The 21,200-nt window shown below is 36.8% G+C and overlaps 1 protein-coding gene across 1 annotated transcript in view; it reads left to right on the top strand.

Annotated features, from left to right (window-relative positions):
* The window catches only part of LVRN (laeverin), a 55,421-nt gene that overhangs the window by 14,941 nt on the left and 19,280 nt on the right, over positions 1-21,200 (top strand). Inside the window, exons 3-13 of the mRNA XM_037141792.2 lie at positions 1,290-1,429; positions 4,871-4,997; positions 8,508-8,662; positions 10,193-10,306; positions 14,194-14,337; positions 14,876-14,941; positions 15,033-15,098; positions 15,509-15,681; positions 17,511-17,587; positions 17,908-18,047; positions 20,113-20,168. Coding sequence (XP_036997687.2) covers positions 1,290-1,429; positions 4,871-4,997; positions 8,508-8,662; positions 10,193-10,306; positions 14,194-14,337; positions 14,876-14,941; positions 15,033-15,098; positions 15,509-15,681; positions 17,511-17,587; positions 17,908-18,047; positions 20,113-20,168 — 1,258 coding nt within the window. The remainder of the gene's footprint in view (positions 1-1,289; positions 1,430-4,870; positions 4,998-8,507; positions 8,663-10,192; positions 10,307-14,193; positions 14,338-14,875; positions 14,942-15,032; positions 15,099-15,508; positions 15,682-17,510; positions 17,588-17,907; positions 18,048-20,112; positions 20,169-21,200) is intronic.

A 21,200-nucleotide genomic window follows, 5' to 3' on the forward strand; every position in this document is an offset into this window, starting at 1 on the left:
CTTCCTTTAAATTAAATTAAGTGGGGCAATATTGGTCAATAACATATATAGTTTTATAATATATCATCTATTTCCCCTTTCGTCACCATATATTTGACCCCCTTTACCCTCTTCATCTTTTCCATATCTGGTTTCCCTGTAGTAACCAACACACTGTTGCCTGCATGTATGAGTTTGTTTGTTTTGTTTGTTGTTCTCTGTTTTATATCCCACATATGAGTAAAATCATATGGTTCTTGTCCTTTCCTATCTGACTTATTTCACTTAGCATGATACTCTCAAGACCCATCCATGGTGTCTCAAATGGCGCTATTTCATCACATTTTATGTCTGAGTAATATTCCATCATATCGCTATGTACTTCATCTTCTTTATCCAATCGCCTATTGAAGGACATTTAGGTTGTTCCCATATCTTGAATCCTGTTTCTTTTTGTATTAGAAGCTGGGGACATTACACTGTTCTTATACATTGGCAGCCTGTCTGCACATTAGTTTGGGCTTCAGCTACTGATCATGAGTAACAATGAGCTAGTGGTCCTAGTCTGGATCTGGTGCAAAGAGGTGTTTTCTTCTTTGGCTTGCATGATGCTCTTCTTTTGATTCAATTAGTATCTAACGTTTAAAAATTCAGAGATTTCTTATAAAATCAAAATTCTTACTTCCTTGAAAAGTTAAAATATCTAACAACACTGGACCTGCAGGTCTCACATGACAGCCATAATTTCCGCTGAAGAGGCTGCCACCTGCAGACCAAGCCTGTGTTCCCCAGCCTGCCGGGATCCGGCCAGCCCCTGTTAGTGTACTTTGGCCCTTTTCACCTCAGGTATTTACCTGGCCCTCTCAGGCATTTGAATTTGTGATTTCAGGTGAAAGACCCTAGCCTGACTCCAATGAAGACCTAATGGAAACCTGAGATGGGCAGAATTGTACACTGTTGACCTACCATGGGCCTGGGAAGCTCTGGATTAAGCGTTTTGAGAAATGTGCCAGACTAGGAAGTGGTGGAAGTGGATGAAAAGAAAGGAGGTAGATCATGGGCCTAACTTACAGTGCTCATGGATGTGGCCCTCAGTCAGGACTATAGTCCTCAACATGCTAATTCAGGACCATGCTGTCTTTAGATCTTGCTCATGTGGTTTTGATACCTTAGGGACAGAGAAATCCAAACTGCTAGACTGCAGGGAGTAGCTGAGAGGAAGTAGCCAGGTGACAACTTGACAGGTTCATTTAAAGGTAGATATTATTGCTTAGGTTTATAGTGATTTGGACTCAAATTAATTTCTCCAGGTCAGTCTGAAAAAGAAGATGTGAATGGAAACAAATGGACTGTAACCACCTTTTACACCACACCCCGCATGCCTACTTACTTAGCTGCATTTGTTATATGTGACTATGACCACGTCAACAGAACTGAAAGGGGCAAGGAGGTGAGTAAAGAAGGTTCCCCAAATTGGCGTGCATTTGTACTAGCTGCACACTGTTCATCCACTCTTTCTGCATCTAGAGGTTATGGCTACCTATCCCATCATCATCTCCTGGTTCTCACTCCAACTTTTCCAAGCCTCTTTAAAGCGCTTCGTGTGGCTTTGAGGAATGAGATACAACAATTTCTGCTGTGGCTTTGCGGAGGGGTTTCTACGGAAGGCCCACTCAAGGCAGGTTCTCAGCCCCCTCTTCCCAGGCTATTATTGCCTTTCAGAAGACAACACAGAACAAGGAAAGCTGATGTACTTGCACCTTGCAGCTCAGGTCTACCTGTTGTTTACCTCGCCTACAGTGTTAATGAAGCCTTGAAGCTGGGTGCCTCTCAAAATGTCCAGAAACCAGTGTGGCATGAGCACCAAACAACAAAAACAGACACCATCAGGGGACACAGGGCTGTGGCTGAAATGGTACAGCTTAAATACCATCCCTAACTGAGAAGCAAGGCTACTGGGTTCCTCCCCAGAGTTGCGTAAAGTAGGTGCTCTGTCCTGAAATACCTAGTTTACACCCAGTTATATCTTCATTACACAATAATCCTTTAGGAAAATATCCAGATTATTGTGCAAGTACTTTGTACACTGGTTCACTCCCTATGCTAGAGCGTGGCGGTAAGGAAGGCCACTGCCATAGTTCCAGTTCTATCTAGTCAGATCAACTTCACAGGGCTGAGGGAGATTAGGCTCCACAGCAGGCTGAGGCTGTCTCTTGTGTCCAAGACCTTCTAGGCTCCTAGTTTGTCTCCTACTTGTGGAGACAAGGAAGCTGCGGATGAACCAAGTCTGCCATCAGGGGGAGAATCACTCCAAGTTACTCCTCCTGTACTCCTGACCTAATGACGAATTAAAAATACTGTGCTGGATGCAAACAGTGGCTTGTTATCTTCCTCAGCTGTTGGCTCCAGCCTGCTTTTCCTTATTGAAGAATCACTAATAAATCCTTGATATTCACAGAGGTAACACTGGCCAAATCAAACGTTCATGACATATACAGGGTCCAGCACAAATAATGCCCCATTTAATTACAAAATTATAAGCATGTAATTCTGTAACACAACAATATCACACTTAAGCACACCATGTGACATTTTAGGTGAAGTGTTCGAATTAAAACTATAAATTGTTACACCTGTATTATCATCCTGCCAACCACACTCAAGCAGGCCTTACTTCTGCCGGACCCTGTGTGTTGATAAACATACTCAGGCATGGTTCAAAAGCACATGTGCTGTGCGTGGCGTGAAGGAGTGGGCCCCAGAGCTCATGAGTGACCCACGATGATCTGTCAGCATCCCCGTCTCAACTGGCTTGTTCTCAATGCTACCGCAGATGAACAATTCTTACAAAAGGATCAAATCTGTTTCTCAGTGAAAGACCACCCTGAAAAGAAAGCCAGCTGTTACAGAAGCAAAGACTCAATGGAAGATACCTAAGAAAGTAATGTTGTTAGCCAAAAAAACCGAGATTGGGGGCGAGTTTATCAGTGGCATGTTGCACTTGGCTAAGGCTCAGCTCTATGAAATGAAGGAGGAGCCCACCAAATACTCTACAGGGGAACTAGAATGTACTCTCAGAATAACATCCAGACTATATACAAATTGGTCATTAAGTAAGATAAAATTTAGTGAATATGCCATTAATGTGTGACATGAGGATAAACATAAGAAATACAAAGCTAAGTTTGAAAATAACATATTTTGAGTAGAATTTAGCCCACATGAGCTTGTGTATAGATATTCCTTTCTTTTAGATGTTGAGGTCAGCTAGGAGGGCTACAAGAATGCGCTCTTGGACTGGGCGTGGTTTTGAAGGAACTTTATAGCTGCATCTTCCAAATGGTCCTCGCTGCCTTAATAGGCCACCCACCCCTTCCACACAGCTTGAAATCTCCATTATTTGCCTGCATTTTGGCTTAAAGAACAGTAGTTTATGGGAGGAGCTTTATAAATTGAAAATTGACACACAGACTTTGTTATTGCCCTTATTTTCCAAATAATTAAATGAATTAAAATGCATTTATGATCTCGAATGTGGGGCAAGGAGCCTATTCTTTCTGCTCAGTAGTGTGGGCTTTGGTTCAGCAGTCTTCCTGTTACCTCAGAAGTTAGAACTCAAGTTGTGGAGGGTAAGCTTGTTGGTACAGGGCTGGGAGCTGGGCCCCTCTCTCCCAGGGTAAGAAGACCTTTGCAGCAAGGGGAAGGTGGGAAGAAGTGAAGGGATCGAGTCAGGAGGCTTCAAAAGCAGGTGGTTGCATTTTGTAAGAGAGGTGCATTCCTGAGGACTTCATATAATTCAAAATTCACATAATTCAAGACAAATTTTTCTAGCAGAAATTAAACTAGGTGAATTTGTTCTTGAAGTGCAACAATCACAAATGTTGTGCTGTTTTTCATTGCCTTAGCATTTTCTGTAATGTTTTGCAAAGAGCTCTTTTTCAAATTGACTGTACTTACATCAGGACAATTATTTTAATTCCCCCATCTCTCTGTAATTTCCATCCCAGGGCTATTGAGTTCCATACATGTTTTTTAGGATTAATACTAACAACTCCATTAAAAATGCTTAGATGGCATTGTGTGGGAGTATAAAATAATTTTATATTAAAATAATAAAGAATGTTAAAACAACAGCAAATTATGCAACAAAATTACGCAAATAGTAGTCAATAAAATTATGCAAATAACTTCCAAGTGCCCAAACAACAACACGGTTACTTTAAACTAACAAAACATTCCAGGAATTTCTTTTTTTTTTAATTTTTTAAATTTAATTATTTTAGGAATTTCTTTTTATCTACTAAAGTGGTAGCATCATAAGCAGAGAATGTAATCTACTTGCTTCAACAATTGTAAAAACATAAGACTTTTGATGAACTTTTTAACATTAGGCAAATTAACTATATTCCAAATTTTGAAAATAAGATGGGACTATTAATATTTTCATTAACAAATCATTTTAAACTGGCATGATTCAAATTTGTTTAATATGTACCTTACTATAAAACCCTCACTAACTGTACAGTTTTGTTTTGGAACATCAGAAATATGTCCAGAACAGGGAAGTAAAAGCCCAAGGTGCCCATTTACTCTAACATAGAATCTACATTTTCTGTGAGGGTAGACACAGTGCTTTCGGACTGCAATAGTTATACATGTTATTGCAAAAGACAGAAATAACACACTTTCTGAGGAGCTACTGTTCACAGCTTAGTGAAGAGCCTTTTGGTCTTTCTTAACATGTATATCCATTTAAACATTTGGTTATGGTAGCTTCATTTGAAAAAGTATGACTTTGGGTATAGAGTATCAGGGAATTAAAGCAAGCAGACTTCATTTTCCAATATCAATCACTGCTTTTCCTAATCACTGCTTAATTGTTTTGATGTAGATACGCATCTGGGCCCGGAAAGATGCCATCGCTGATGGAAATGCTGACTTCGCTTTGAACATCACCGGTCCCATCTTCTCTTTTCTAGAAGACTTATTTAATATTAGTTACCCTCTTCCAAAAACAGGTAAGTGATCTTCCTTTCCAATGCGGTTGATTTCCATTATGAGGCCTCTGAGTTGAGGTCAAGTGTATCCAGAGGGGCCCCCAATGGACCCATTGTCACCATTTGGATGCTATTTTGGGGTTAGCTGCATCCCCCTCTGAACACATAAAGGCCTGTCTGTGTGGTGCCATGTGCTCAGCAGGTACTCAGACAGCTTGCAGGCTTCAGATCCCTCCCAGGTCCCCGCCGGCAGCCTCACACCCTCCAGGCCCTGCCTTCTCTCCTGCACCCTGCCCTGACTGTCATCTGCAAGAGTGCAATGCAGTGTTCTGGGTCCTCATGGCAGGCCTGTGTGAGTTACTTCAGTTCCCTTTAGTAAGGCTTTGTTGGTTTTTAAAAAAATATTCCTTAGGTGTGAGTCATTCGATTAGGACTTGAGGTCCCATCTGTGAAGTTTTGTTATATAAAATTGGAATCATGTGTGAGTATGATATCCCATGAGGAAGTATGTAAACATTTATTCCTTATAGATCTATGCAGTATGTCCTTAAAATTGTGTGAGCCCTTCAGTTCAGAAAGTGGTTCAGTGTTTTTTCTCTCTAATGTGAGGGTATCGTGTAAATGTATTTTGTTCCTCTAACGTGGGTCAATGGGTGGGATGGGAATGGGTAGAGAAAAACGGTTAGAAGAATAGGGAACCTAGGCTAAGGCAACTAAGTTTCCGCAAGATAATCGAGCATTATCTATGGAGGCTGTGCAAGGACCTGGGTGCACTCTTTAACGTGCAGTGTCAGCATCGGCAACTTGTAGTCAACTTAAATTACTGAGCATAGCACAGCATAGAACACTCGCCAGGCAGATGTAGCATGGATTATAATATTTCTCCCATTAGCAAAAGACAATTTAAAAACTTTTATTGTTCTAGTTATAAAAGTAATAAATAATCACACTGTAGAAAATTTGCAAAAATGGGGAGAAGCACAATAAAGGGAAGAGAAATCCCTGCAATGCCACCACACAGGTACAACCATGGCTGGCCTTCGGTGCATGTCCCAGTGCTTGTCCTAGGCTGGATCTCAGTCTTTCTCGGAATTTGCTGCTTTATGTTTAACAAAGAGGACCACATGGAGTTGGCATCTTTCTTTCATAGGTCACAACATGGTCCAGATCACTAAATATTTTTTATTGTTATTTTTAATAAAGAAAATACCTACATATTAATTTGATAAAATACTTTATTTACTCCTCAGTGGTTGAATATTAAGACTGCATCGACCACTTTTTAGGGAGAAGGCTACTTTCAGAGCAATAAAGAAAACCATTGTAAGAAAATGTTTACAAATACCTGTGCTATTTGCTTTAGTATAAATTCCAAAAGTTGAGTGAGTTAGTCAAAGTGTAGGGACATTTCTAAAGATTTTGAAGCATTTTGCTGGATTGCTCCAGAAAGACTGTACCAGTTCACACCCATTGCCAGCAGGTCTGTGTCAGTTTTCCTATAACGAATTATTAATGCTAATGCTAACCACTACTAATTATTAAGCTTCTCATACATTTGAAAGATTAAGTTATAATGTTTTATTTTTGTTTTTAATAAGTAAAGAAATTGAACATTTTAAATAAGATTTTTCGCTGCTTAAATTTTATTTCTTTAGTGAATTGTTCATATATTTTTTTTGATTTGTCAGGGTTCTTCACTGAAGAAAATATTGTCCAAATGTGATAGATGAGATGGACCACAAAAACTGGAATTTATTTTTAAAAATTGTGTGTTGATTCTTATATGTCTAAATTTCAGTTACCCTCCAGTGCTCTATGCAATACACCCATCAAGACACTTTTTCCACTGCTCAAAACAGTTTTGGAAATCATTGATTTTGATGTCTTTTAGTGTTTCTGCTGTTTTTTGTTTCACCTCTTCCACATTGACAAAATATTTCCCTTTGTGGGCTTTTTTCAATCTGGAGAAACAAACAAAAAAAAGATACTTGAGGCAAGATCGGATAAATAGGGAGAATGGGATACAAGGGGACACGCTGTTTTGGGTCAAAAACTGCTGAGCACGCAGCACAGTGTGTGCAGGTGCACTGCTAAATCAGCCATCATGAAATGGGCGAATGCAGTGCAAGAGTCTCCACAAAAATGTAGTGAAGCCACATGCAGCCTCTCACAACAACACTGATACAGACGGGTTCCTAGGACACTCACCTGGTGGGGGAAGCCTGTACTACAAGTGCCCACCCTCCAGAAGATAATTCTAGGGGGTTTCTGGGGTCCTCCATCATATGCTACAAATACACCAGTTTGTGGTTTGCCTTTCAAATTCGTTTATGGTGTTCTCTAGGAAACTTAAATATTTTATTTTAAATATATTTTATTTTTAGAGTTCCCATATAGCTCTTCTACCTTCCCCTTATCCTGCCTCTAGTTTCTGCTATGATCATCTTCTATTAGTGTGGTATATTTATTGTAATTCTAAAGCAATATTGCTACATTATTATTAACTAAAGTCCATAGTTTACATTAAGGTTCACTTTACATTGTACAGTTCTATGAGTTTTGATGAATGTATATTACATGTATACACCACTATAACATCATATAGAATAGTTTTACTGGCATAAAAATCCACTGTGCTCTAACTATTCATCCTGCATCCTCCCCCAATCTCTGAAAACCACTGATCTTTTTACCGTATGTAGTTTTGCCTTTTCCGTACTGATGTACAGTTGTAATTATATCATGCGTATAGCTTTTTTAGACTGGCTTCTTTCACTTAGTAATAATACACATTTAAGGTTTCTCCATGACCTTTCAGAGCTTGATAAATCATTTCTTTTTATCACTAAATAATTCACTATTGTATGGATATACCAGTTTGTTTATCCATTCACCTGTTGAAGGACATCTTGGTTGCTTCCCATTTTTGGCAATTACAAATAAAGAAGCAATAAACATTTGTGTGCAAGTTTTATATGGACACAAATTTTCAACTGATCTGGGTAAATACCCAGGAGCTCAAGTGCTAGACTGTATGGTCAGCCCACGTTTAGCTTCATCAGAAACAGCCAAACTTTTTTCCAAAGTGGCTGTACCATTTTGCATTCCCACTAGCAATGAATGAGAGCTCCTGTTGTTCCAAATCCTCTCCAGCATTCGGGTTTTAGCCACTCTAACTGGTGTGTAGGGGTATCTCATTGTTGTTTTCGTTTCCTTATTGTTTCAATTTGCAACTTCCTGGTGACGTAAGATGTTGAGCATATTTTTCATATGCTTATTTTTCATTTACATATCTTTAGTGCAGTGTCTAGACTGATCTTTTGCCAAATTTATCAAGTTGTTTATTGTTGACTTTTAAGAGATCTTTGTATATTTTGTATACAAGTCCTTTGTCAAAATTATTTATTTTTATATAGTTAAAATTTATTTTCTGGCTTCTGTTTTTGGTATTTGTCTTTACAGTCTTCTCTCAGATTATTCGTATTCACTTGTATTTTCTTTCTATTTTTCCCTCCATTTAAATCCATGTAGATATAATTGCCTTGCCTACTTTTGACAACCGTGCCATGGAAAATTGGGGACTATTGGTATTTGATGAGTCATTATTGTTGCTGCAACCAGATGATCGACTAACAGAGAAGAAGACAGTGATCTCCCACATTGTCTCCCATGAGATCGGACATCAGGCATGTGGTAAAATGTTTTTTTCTCATTTCACATGAAGATGTTCTCCAGGTGCTCTACCAAAAATAGCACTCCCCCTAAAAAAAAAAAAAAAAAAAAAAAAACCCAAACAAAACCCAGAAAGCAACCTGCTACATACCAAATTTTAAAAAATTGTTCAAAAAATGGAAAAATGACAAAAAATAAGGAGCTCTGTGTAATCAGATCTCGAGTGGATTTGAACAATTGGTAATAGATCATACTGATGAGTACATTGGACAGTCAGATATTTACATCCAAAGATTAACTTTGCTCCACAAAATCTTCTTTTTAAAATTTTATTTATTTATTTATTCTATTTAATCTTTTCTGTATTTTTTTCCATGATCATTTAGTCCCCTTAAACTCCCCAAAGTCTTCTTCAAGAAAAATAAGCCAAGCAGATCTATCATGAGTTGTTTTCATGCCATCTCAAAATAAGGTACATTATAAAAGGTCACTAAAAGGTATCCACATTTCATCAGTAGATTGCTACAAACATTTTCTTTCGAGAGGTTAAAGGATTATAGGCACCATGTTAGTGTCAGTGCGATGAATAGTGATGAACCCTTGAGCTGCATCCCCAAAGGAGGTGGAGACAAAGACTCGTTTCAGTAGAACTTCATGCTTTCATGTTGTATTTTAGAGGCTTAGTTATCTGATTTGGAGGGAATTCTTACATATGCCTTTTGACCTCTACTCCATTAATACAAGTCTGTCAAGAAAGAAATCATCTTGTGTGGATCCGTAAGAAATTTGGGGGAAAGGGTGGTTTACTGGGACTGAATAACAAACACCACGTTACACAGTCAACACACACTTTCGCAAGTTTTGATCAGTCACCTCTAGTGACATTTTTTATTATATCCTCAGGGACACATTGTTTTGGAACACAGGCTGCTAAGTATGAGTACGTCACAGCCGTTAGAAGAATTTGGTTAAATACCAGAGTGTGGATTTGTTGGTTTTGGAAACTATTGTGTTTTTCTTTCCTTATTCTATTCATCATCTGTTTGACACTTTCTTTCTGTTAAGTTCATATAGAACATAATCACAGCTAACCACTTTGCAGAACATGATTACTCAAGTGATTTGTACATGACACAGATCAAATCATATTTTTAAAATGTCATAACTTCTTACAGAAAAATCCTGATGTAGTCTATTTAGAGTATGAGATGCTGTAATTAGGTATTAAGTGAACATTTGGAACTTCTGCTTTGTTTTACTTATGGGCAAAGTGGACACTTTAAGAAATGCTACTCTAGCTTTCATTATTTTTGAACATCACAGTTTTAAAAGGAAAATTGCTTTCTATCATTGAATGTGAAATAATTATTTCAGAGACATACATGACTGATATCTCTTCATGTTAAAACAACATGCTTTTTGGAGTCCTGTTTTCATGATAAAGTTTACTTATGTCTCTGACCCTGTATTTATTTAACATGCAATCACAGTAAATATTACTTAAATTAAATTTAAGGAGTTCTTTTTTCTTCCATGTCCAAAAGTGGTTTGGAAACTTGGTCACCATGAGTTGGTGGAACAATATCTGGCTCAATGAAGGTTTTGCATCTTATTTTGAGCTCGGAGTAATTAACTACTTCAATTCTAAACTCCCCGGAGTAAGTATGTCTGTTAGATTTATTTATCATTGTTTCTCCTATTTGTAAAAATAATGCATATTCACTGTTGAAAATGTGTAAAATACAGAAAAATGCAAGGAGTAGTACATTATTTGTAATACCAGAGATGATCAATATTACCTTTTTAATGTGTTTTCTGTTTCCAGGCTTTTTGTAAATATTCATAAAAGTGGGAATTACACACACAAAAAAATAAAGCCTTTTCTATTTCATATGATATCAAAAGCATTTCCACAAATCATTAATTATGTTTAAAAACAAGATTTTTAAGTGTTTCCTGGTAGTTTATTGTATCACCTTGTATGGTATTTTTGGAATTTAGGTTATGTTCCTTTATTCCTGCCCAGCATAAATGTAAAAGCAGCAGACTGCCACTAGCCAGATCTTCCTGGCAAGCTAAATTTGTTCACTTAGGAGGAGATTGTAAGATGATATTTTATTATCTTGGTAGTAAAATGTCCTTTTTCCCTTCTTTAATGAAAGGATGTTGATAGTATATAGATGATATTTGGTTTCTGTTGATTAAAAAATGGGCAGAATAAAAAGTGGACAAACCTATCTTGGCCCCACAGAAACTTAAAAATGTCTTTGTTTATCTATCTGTGAAATCAGTTTCTGGGAAGCGCTGACATAGCAGCCTCTGAGTGCCCCAGCTCCGTGCCCCCACCCTGCCCTTTGTAGACATCCTATAAATGCCCACCACCTGCAGTCTCGCCGCTCTGTGGTGCTGCTACCCTTCCTCCCCTGGACGCTCGTCATTACGTAGGTCAGAAGATGAAGCATTGAAAGGTTAAGTGACTTGCCAAGGCCATTTTCCTGATTGGACAGAACTGTGATTATAACCCCATTGTCTGGGTTTAGTCTGATAACGAGGATAATCATGCTAGTAACTATAATAGTATGGTATTTACCATTAACTGAGGACTTAGGTAGTGGGAGTTCTATGTACACATCATCTTACTCAGTCTTCAAAACAGTCATCTGAGTGCAGTTGTTATGTTTTCTGTCTTATAGTTGAGGAGGCAGGCATCAGATCATGAAGTAAATTGTTTCAGTAATTAAATGTTTAAGATGAGATTCAGTTCCCGTTTCTGCTGCTGTAAGCCCATGACTTTAACCCCCATGCCCTGCAGAGAATGCACCTGAGAGTGTTCTGTTCTCCAGGAGCTAGTGTGTGTGCGTTCCTTATACGACTCTATCCATATATAAATAAACTTCATACACATACAGTAAATCTTAGTTTTCTTCAAAAGCTCTTTCCATATATTCTGTACCTCTGTACTTAAGAGTCAGTGAGGAAAGGAGTTCCGTTCCCATAAAAAGAATGAGATTCATCCTCTAGGTTCTTTTTGAAATTTTTTAATTACAGTTTATACTCAATATTATTTATAATAAGTTTATTATTTATAATTAGTTTCAGGTGTACAGCATAATTGTTAGACAATCATATCATTTACAAAGTGTTCCCTCAATACTTCCAGTATCCAGCTGGCACCATACATATTTATCACAATATTATTGACTATATTCCCTATGCTGTACTTTACATCCCTGTGACTGTTTTGTAACTGCCAACTTGTACTTCTTAAAGCCTTCTCCATTTTCACTGGCCCCCAACTTCCCTCCCCATTGGCAGCTCTCCATCTGATCTCCTTATCCATAAGGTGGTTTCAATGTTGTTCGTTTGTTTTGTTACTTAAATTCCACAAAGAAGTGAAATCATCTGGCGCTTGTCTTTCTCTGACTCATTTCACTTAGCATAGTAACCCCTAGGTTCATCCATGATATTCTAAATGGTAAGATTTTATTCTTTTCTATGGCTGAGTAATAGTCCATTGTATAAATGTACCACTACTTTTTTTATCCACTCATTTATTAATGAGCACGTGGGTTTCTTCCACATGTTGGCTATTGTAAATAATGCTGCAGTGAATGTAGGGCAGCACATATTCTTTCAAATTAGTGTTTTGGATTCCTTCAGATATATTCCTAGAAATGAAATCTCTGAGTGTAAGGCAGTACCATTTTTAATTTTTTGAAGACCCTCCATATTATTTTCCACAGCGGCTGTAGCAATCCGCCTTCCCACCAACAGTGCACGAGTGTCCCCCTTTTCTCCACAGCCTCACCAACACTTGACTTGTTGATGACGGCCATTCTGACGGGTGTGGTTTTAAATCTCATTGTGGTTTTAATGTGCATTTCTTCAATGATTAGTGACATTGAGCATCTTTTCATATATCTATTGGCCATTTGTGTGTCTTCTTTGGAGGAATGTCTATTCAGGTTTTCTGTCCATTTAAAATTTTTACCCTCTATGTTCTGAATTGAAGAGAATATGCTAATATCACTCAGTATTTCTAAATGAAACTAAAATGGCTAAGATAGTGTCATATCTGGGAAAACTTGATGAAAGCATATTAGTGGTGTTTTTGTAGTTTAGATGGTAAGATTAGCTTTTTTTGTACCATTCAGTTATTTTTTTTCATCATTGCTTCATAATCACTCTTTTCTTAGTCTACATTTCTCAATTACTTGTGAAAATGAGTGAATATAATGCTTACTGGAAGAGCATCAGTTCCTGGCACTTGAGAAAATTACCACAAGCTTTGTTTTTTAAAATCTTAAGGCCCTGTTTCAAGGATTTTTGAAAGATCACAGACTTTTAATCTACTCATTAGATTAAAACTGAGTAAGAAAACCAGAAAACCATATGCAGAAATAGAAACCTTGAGTGTTAAACTAATAAAACCTGTACTTACTAAGACCAGCCTTACACAGATGTCTCTCCTAAATTTTTGCTACTCAAAGTGTAATCCTTGAACTAGCAATATCAGCATCATCTGGTTAGTTTATTAAAGGTACAGGCCCCGAAGCAGACCAATGGAATTAGAATGAGTTCGACAAAATCCCATTATTCTTTATTGACATGCATTGCCCTAAATGACAGGCTTTCTCCGAGTTTCATAATAATCAATGGTATTAGTAAATCTAAAAAAAATGTGCTAATAGGAGAGGGTTGATTGGGACATTGGCTAATGGAAGTGGGGCAGAATTTTAAAGTTTATTTGGCCATGTGCAGGGGTGAGAGCCGACATGGGGACCCCTGAGAGAGGCGTAATGTAGATTATCAGGGGCTCTCCCAGCTCTCCAGGGTATGGTGAGCTGTCTCTGTAGCTTCTCCACTGCCCCTTTCTTTGGCCCGTCCATCCCACACTTCTCTTGTCTCTACTTTGGTGATCCTCCTAGCTTCCCTTCAGAAAGAGATGGCCCTTGTCATGTGTCAGAGAGATCTAATCATTTGCAGAGTTCTGTACTTTTCACTAAAATATAACACATTGCCTTCTTTTAATGCATGGCATGTAAACTGTTGTATCCAGTCTGGGGATTTATTTTCAATTTCAAATTATTACATCAGCACCCTTGCAAATGTATAAATATGGCATGCTTTTGGTTTATAAATGTCCACACAAGAGAGATTGATCAATTTTAAAAGGTCACTAATAAAATTTTCTATAAAATGCTAGAGGATTAAAACCACCAAGACAAGCAATTCCCCCAGGGACCCTCCTTAGGGCAAATGTAGCTGGCTCTCTTGAAAATTAAATTAATTTTGTAATTGATTTTTTAAAAATTAAAATAAAAACTGACAGCAAATGGAAAGGAAAGAATCCTAGATTTTCATTATTCATGGAATCCTGATGTATTCGGTGTAGTACAGCTCACAGAGCACGTTTCAATTACTGTTTTTTTTTTTCTTACTCTTCAGCGTCAGTTGAACTGACACTGAAACTATTTTGGGAACATTGAACTCTGTGTTTCTTTGATACTTCAGAACTTCATGTGGCTCAATTTTTTTCTTTTAGAATGAGGTGTTTTTTTCTAACATTTTACATGATGTTCTCAGAGAAGATCATGCCCTGGCATCTAGAGCTGTATCCATGAAGGTGGAAAACTTCACAGAAACAAATGAAATAAATGAGCTCTTTGATTCATTTACTTACAATAAGGTAAAATCAATCATATATTTTCTTTTGTTCTGTACTCTTACAGAAAGTTGCATAAAATGGATTCTAAGAGTTGTAGACAATTTTTGGTACAAATAACCTTCATTTTATTCAGTAGGTAGATTTTAGAAAATGTGGTTAAGTCAATTCTTATCTAGTAAACATTTTTAATCTAGTAAATATTAATCAACTTGATATTGGTTGCTCAGTACCATTTACTGTTATAAATAGACTTAAACATTTGCTATTTTTATGGTAAATGTTTCTGCTTGGTGCAGATTTACTCTTGCCATGGAAATATATCAATTTAAAACATTTTGTGTACACTGAAATCTATATGTAGGACATTAACTCACCTTTTACCTATTAATTAATGACAGTCTGCTATTTTATTAAAATATTTTGGAATAACTGAAACATTCACCTTAAAATACACAATGCAATCAGGACCACAGCCCAGAATAATACTAATCAAAATGGAATGTGTCAGTATTTAAATGTACAATTTTGTTCAAATCATAGACAGTTTCTTTTGTCTTAGGGAGCATCGATGGCCCGGATGCTTTCTAGTTTCCTGAATGAGAGTGTATTTATCAGTGCACTTAAGGTGAGTTTACAAAATTGTTACCTGGAAGGCAGTAAACATAAATTGCTTTGGGATGTGATTTATTTTAACAGTAACTTTTCTGTTTTTACAGTCGTATTTGGATACATTTTCTTACTCAAATGCCGAGCAAGACGACCTATGGAGGCATTTTCAAATGGTATTGTCTTCCTGAAGTGTCCCTGCTGAGTCGTGTGATAGAGTTCAACAGGGTGGGGTGGCCATGCATGTGTGGCAATGCCACGGGAAAACAAATTTGCCTTGTTTGTGAAACTCCTTTAGGTCAGGGCTGTTTCTTCAGTCTTCGCCACTATATTCCCAGTGTGTAGAACAGAGCCTGAACATATTAGATCTAATAACATGTGTTCAGTGAGTGAATGAATGAATGAATGAACTAAGGAACCTAAGGAACCATTCAGATATAGAATTGAAAAGAGTTCTGAATTTGGCTCAGAATATGACCCACTGGGAATTACTGCGTAAAATAGCTATATAGTTTCTTTTAGGAGATTGCTACCTCAAAAGATTTCAATGACAAATATCTGCTTTTCTGATGATTTTTAAAAATAGGCCATAGATGACCAGAGTAAAATTGTTTTGCCAGCAACAGTAAAAAGCATAATGGACAGTTGGACACACCAGAGTGGTTTTCCAGTTATCACCTTAAATGTATCTACTGGGATCATGAAACAGGAGCCATTTTTTCTTGGAAAAGTTAAAAATCAGACTCTTCTGACCCACAAGTAGGTAGATTTGCTCCTCTGTCTTTACCTTCCTTGGGCTTGAGTTCTGATCAAATGGAAGCCAGCCTGTGGGTGAGGAAGCATAAGCCCTGCTGGGGACACACCCTTTTGCAGAGTGACTTTGGGATGGTGACGTAGGACTCCATGCAGGATGTTACTGGGGTGCTAGGGTGAGGTAGAGCCCCTGATGTCCTGAGCTGGGCCAGGACCTGCATGTGAAGATCCAGGCAGTGTCCCTCCCCCACACCAGTGACCCAAAGCTTTGGGTGTTACGTATTTCTTTTTGTCCTTCAGACAGAAATAATGAATTACTTAGGATTCTGGGTGACAGGCAATATGATAGATCTGTGCATGACCTCATGCTAGTTAAGAGAAAAGAAGATCCCATTGCAAGGCTGTCTTCTCTTCCCTAGAAATGATACTTAATGGTAACTAGTCCTTGAGGAATAATTCTGAGCATGTCCACACATGCATGTATGTGTGTATTCATAGCCATATTTATACTATTAGAATTATGGCCTTTAGATGCTGGATTCAAATATTGACTTCACCAAAATTCAAACTTTAGGTAAGTCGTATTTAAAATCTGTGTTTCAGTTGCCTTAACAATAAAGTAAATGCAATAACATGTATCCCAGGAGATTGCTGTAAAAATGAAATGAAACAATGAGTATAAAGTGGCTTAGCATTTGTCGCTTTCTCCTTTCCTTCTATGTTTAAGTTTGTTGGATAACATTCACCTGTTTTTCATAAAGTTTTGATCCTCACCACTCATTGCTATATTACCACAAATGAGTAATTAATTTTCAAATACCATCACCATAATTTTCATATTGTCCTACTCTTTTTTCAAAACCCCAGAGAAGAGGAACAAGAGACCTCAAGGTCTCTTCTCACTGTGCTATTCTGTGTCTTTGAGAAGAGTGTGCCTTAGCCATCATGTAAAAGCACAGACCCTCAGTTTATTGTCTTTGAGAACCCAGACTTGTGAGGCTTTGAGCAAGATTGGAAATTTTGCCCAAATGCCAAGTATCATGTTCCTTCAGATGACTAGTGTCCTCTCTGTGGTCAACTACTTCATCCAGGTCATGATCACCAATTTGGGGAGAATGTCAGCATCCAGTAAATATGAATAATCTGGCTGATTCATGCTGACCACTTTTCAGATGGGGAGAAAGCTTGATGATGAAAAACATTTTGTAATGTTTGGCAACCTTTTTCTTTCTTAAATATTTAAAATATTTTATTTATTTTTAGAGAGAAGGAAAAGGAGGAAGAAAGAGGGAGAGAAACATCAACTGATTGCCTCTCCCTCACCCCCCCACTGGGCACCTGGCCTGCAACCCAGGCATGTGCCCTGACAGGGAATCAAACTGGCAACCTTTTGGTTCGCAGGCCAGTGCTCAATTCACTGAGCCACACCAGCCAGGACACCAAGCTTTTTCTTCTTAAATTGCTCTTCAACTCCCTTGGCAAGGATGGATTTAGGTCTATCCACAGCATTTGAACGACCTCTGAAAAGGCCAGGTGGCTATAATTTATTATAAACAGGCCTTTAAAGTTTCAGATACAAGACATCCTTAGTAGCTACCTTAAATTACAAGAAGTAAATCTGTAAGATACAATGAGAGAGTAAATAAATGGCTAAAGCAAAACTGGCTTGTAAAAACAACAGCGAATAATCATAAGAATAATCTCCTACGTATCCAGAGGGAATGACCAAAGATTTTGAGTTCTGTCTGTTATTTTATCATCTCATTTAATATTGGCTCAGGGATTACATTCTTATGTCTGAAAATTAACTACATTTAAATCTTTTTCCCAATAAGTAACACATGGATTGTACCTATTCTTTGGATGAAAAATGGAACTACACAGTCTTTAGTCTGGCTAGACAAAAGCAGCAGTAAGTAACAAATTTTTAAAATATCTTCATATATATATTATAAAAAGTTGAAATATTTAACTTTTGAAAAACTATCCTGTTTAAAACTAAAGTATTATATCATTCTTGTTGAACACAGAGCTCTAAAGAAAACTTTCAAATCAAAAGCTATTAATGTGAAAATATATAATTATATGGTAAGATCAATGTATATAATTTAGAATTCCTTTAATTCTTATTTCATTGGGTATCATGTTTAGAATTAAGAGGATATCATATAGACATATATTGAAGTATTTTTTAAATGCACCATTTCAAACATTTCACATATTCCTTTGTAGGATTATTCCCTGAAATGCAAATTTCAGATTCCGACCATGACTGGGTGATTTTAAATGTGAACATGACTGGATATTATAGAGTTAACTATGATAAATTAGGTTGGAGGAAATTAAATCAACAGCTTGAAAAAGATCCTAAGGTAAGATGATTTTTATACCTTTTATTAAATGAATATCATTAATATTACACTCTCTAGCCTTTCAGAGTTGAGCTTTTATAAACCTGCCTGGGTGGGGAAGAGACCTTCCCCTCGTTTCTTACTCCTAGAAAAGGGAGATTTTGGTTAAATGTGTTGTGTTTTTGAACATTAATCTCACTTTTCCACAACAATTTTACCTTTCTAGGTAAAATTAAGAATACATTTTCCCATTAACCTTTAGTTTTATGATGTTAGTCAAGTCACTTAAATGTTCTACTTTCATTTCTTCACTTTAAAATGAAAATAATATATCTTTCTTATTTATTATGAGGATTAGAGACAATGTAGGTAAACATATACTTAAAATTCCTGAGCCCAAAGTAGGTGTACACTATATGCTAGAAAATGTTAACTTTATAAAAACTATGTTCTTACTCTCTCAGGGGAGATTTTAATTCACAAAATATCAATAACCAATATCACTTTAAGATGTGAAAAAAACAAAATCATTATTTAATATGTAAATATTAAAATGTTGGCCAGCTCTAATCAGTAAGATTTTAATTGGTTAAATTAGACCAAATCTCCACTGGTGGAGACAGATGCTGGCTTAGAAGTCCACAGAGTTGGCCCAGCTGTGACCCTGGGGCAGTTCACTGAGACTCCCTTTGTAGAAGTACAATGTTGAACTAAAAGAAAGCTTAGGTGTCTCTCTCTTTGAAAGTTCTCTGAGATACACATGCAGCATCTTCTCTACCAGAAGAGGCAATAAAGAACATTGATCTAGAGCTTGGATTTTGGGTCAGGTAGACTTGTGTTTATATTTTTTGCTCATTATTTACCAGCTGTGTGACCTTAGGCCTCTTATTTGGCCAGGCATGCTTCAGTTTCTTTATCTGTGTAATAATGGGTATAACAGACCAACCTTAAAGGGTTGTTGCAAAGACTAAATGATGCATGTGTTATGTTTAACAAAGGACTGACAATTCAGGCAGGCATTCAGAACAATAATGTTCTGTAATTTTTTAAAAATTATTATTGCACTTTTGAATAAAGCTACAAAAACTGCTTATGAAAATATTTTGTTCCAACATCTTTTTCAGAGCAGCTAAATTCTTGTTGATTTGTAAGGGCACTCTTGGCTGTGGAAGCACTAGGTCATGTCATTGTGTCAATGATTTCTTGAAACTGCCGTAGATTTACTTACTTAAACACTGAGGTCAGTTATTCCTACAACATAATTGGTGAGAAAATTAAAAAATAGTACAGTTATTAATATTAATCTATAGAATGAATGATTACTTGCCAGGAAAGAAATGAGACTACTACCAAAAAAAGAATTAAGCTTGGCTTGCTCAGATGTTAAAAAGGATGTAGTGAAGATACATTTTCTAGGACCAAATATACGAAGGTGCTGGGAGGTATTGATGGAATACTGTGGGAGGCTCTGTGCATCCTTAGGACAGTAACACTGAGACAGAGTCCTGTGGCCTGGCAGTGCCACGCAGCTCCAACAGAAGCCTCAGGACTTAGGTCGGCAATTGGCCCCTGCCTCTCCATGATTCAAAGGGCTCTGTGGGTGGTGGTGTGTCAAAGTAGTAAAATCTTGAGGAGAGATACATCATTTAAAGAAAACTTCAGTATTACCAAACTGTGCTAAATAATATTTATTGAAGGCGTCCTATGGCCAAAAATACCCCTGACAATAATTTGGACATCATAATAGAATTGAAAGTGTAATTTTGGTTTTGGAGGGGCCTTTTAAACTTGGCTTCCTGTTTTCTTTTTTTAACATGCTGTTTTCAGGGAGTATTTTGGCAAAACTCTCTGCTGTATTTAAGCCTTATGATTCATGTCCAGAGGGATCATTTATCAAAAACAGATGTATAATAAATAAATTATGGGGAATACCCTTAGTAATGATCATTTCTCTGAATGAGACAATTCACGTCAAAGTGCTCTGTAAGCAGCAATGATCTTTAAATGTTGTTATTCTTTTGAAAATTATTTTTGTCCTAAAAAAAGTTCTCATATTTTTCTGCACATATTGGGATCTAATTTGTAGGCTATTCCTGTTATTCACAGACTACAGTTGATTGATGATGCCTTTTCCTTGTCTAAGTAAGTATATATTCTTCTCTCGTGGTTTTAGAGTGTGCCTTGAGAACTTTATCATGAACTCCATCACTATGAAGTTGGTTCTTTAGTATATCCAGGCTCTAACTTATCAAGATTAGGATCAAATTCTGTGGTGATAGTGGAATTTTATTACATAAAGCTTTCCAGAATATGCAGCAACTTGAGGGAATTATGCTAGGTGAACTAAGCCAGTCACAAAAGGACAAATACTATATGATTCTGCTTACACGAGGTCATTAGAGTCAGCAAATGATAAACACAGAAAATAGAATGGAGGCTCTCAGGGGCTGGGGCAAGGGGATGGGAGATGCTATTTACTGTGTCCAGAGTTTCAGTTTTACAGATGGGAAAAGATAAGGAGGTGGATGGTGCCAATGGTTGCCCCACATTATGAGTGTATTTAATACCAATGAACTGTACACTTAAAAATGGTTGCAATGGTAAATTGGTTATATGTATTTTTCCACAACAAAAAAGAAAAAACACAATTCAAAAGTCCTATCAGGAAAGAGCAATAGAAAGCAATGCTTTTTCCAATAATTTGAGAGGAAGAGTATGTTGTCTCTCAAGTCCAAACATGGCATTATTATTAAAGTCCTATATATTTTCAATTAAATTGGACTTGGTAAAATAAGATTTAAAATGATCATAGAAAAATTTTTAAAGGATCTCAAAAGATCAGCAAAGACTATTCAATGTTTTAAAAAGAACCCCTTTTTAAAGAAAAAGCTTGAAAAGGAGGCAGTAGAGAAGATATAAATAGAAAAAAGATAATAGTATTTAAATATTTATAGGATTATTTTTAAAAGTATAAGAATTATTATTTTAATGTATTAACCAGGAATAAAAACTTAGGTAAACTACAAGTGATTCCGGCTTGCTTCTGTAAACTCTAGTAAATGTTAAAATAGATTATTTAGGAAGATTGTAGATGTGTTCATATTTTTCTGTAATATTGAGGGGTAAAGAAATAAAGTAGCTCACATTTTAAAAAAAGAGTTGTTGGAAATAAAT

This window comes from Artibeus jamaicensis, unplaced genomic scaffold, assembly GCF_021234435.1.
Source record: "Artibeus jamaicensis isolate MK-2021 breed Jamaican fruit bat unplaced genomic scaffold, CSHL_Jam_final contig_402, whole genome shotgun sequence".
Taxonomy (NCBI): domain Eukaryota; kingdom Metazoa; phylum Chordata; class Mammalia; order Chiroptera; family Phyllostomidae; genus Artibeus; species Artibeus jamaicensis.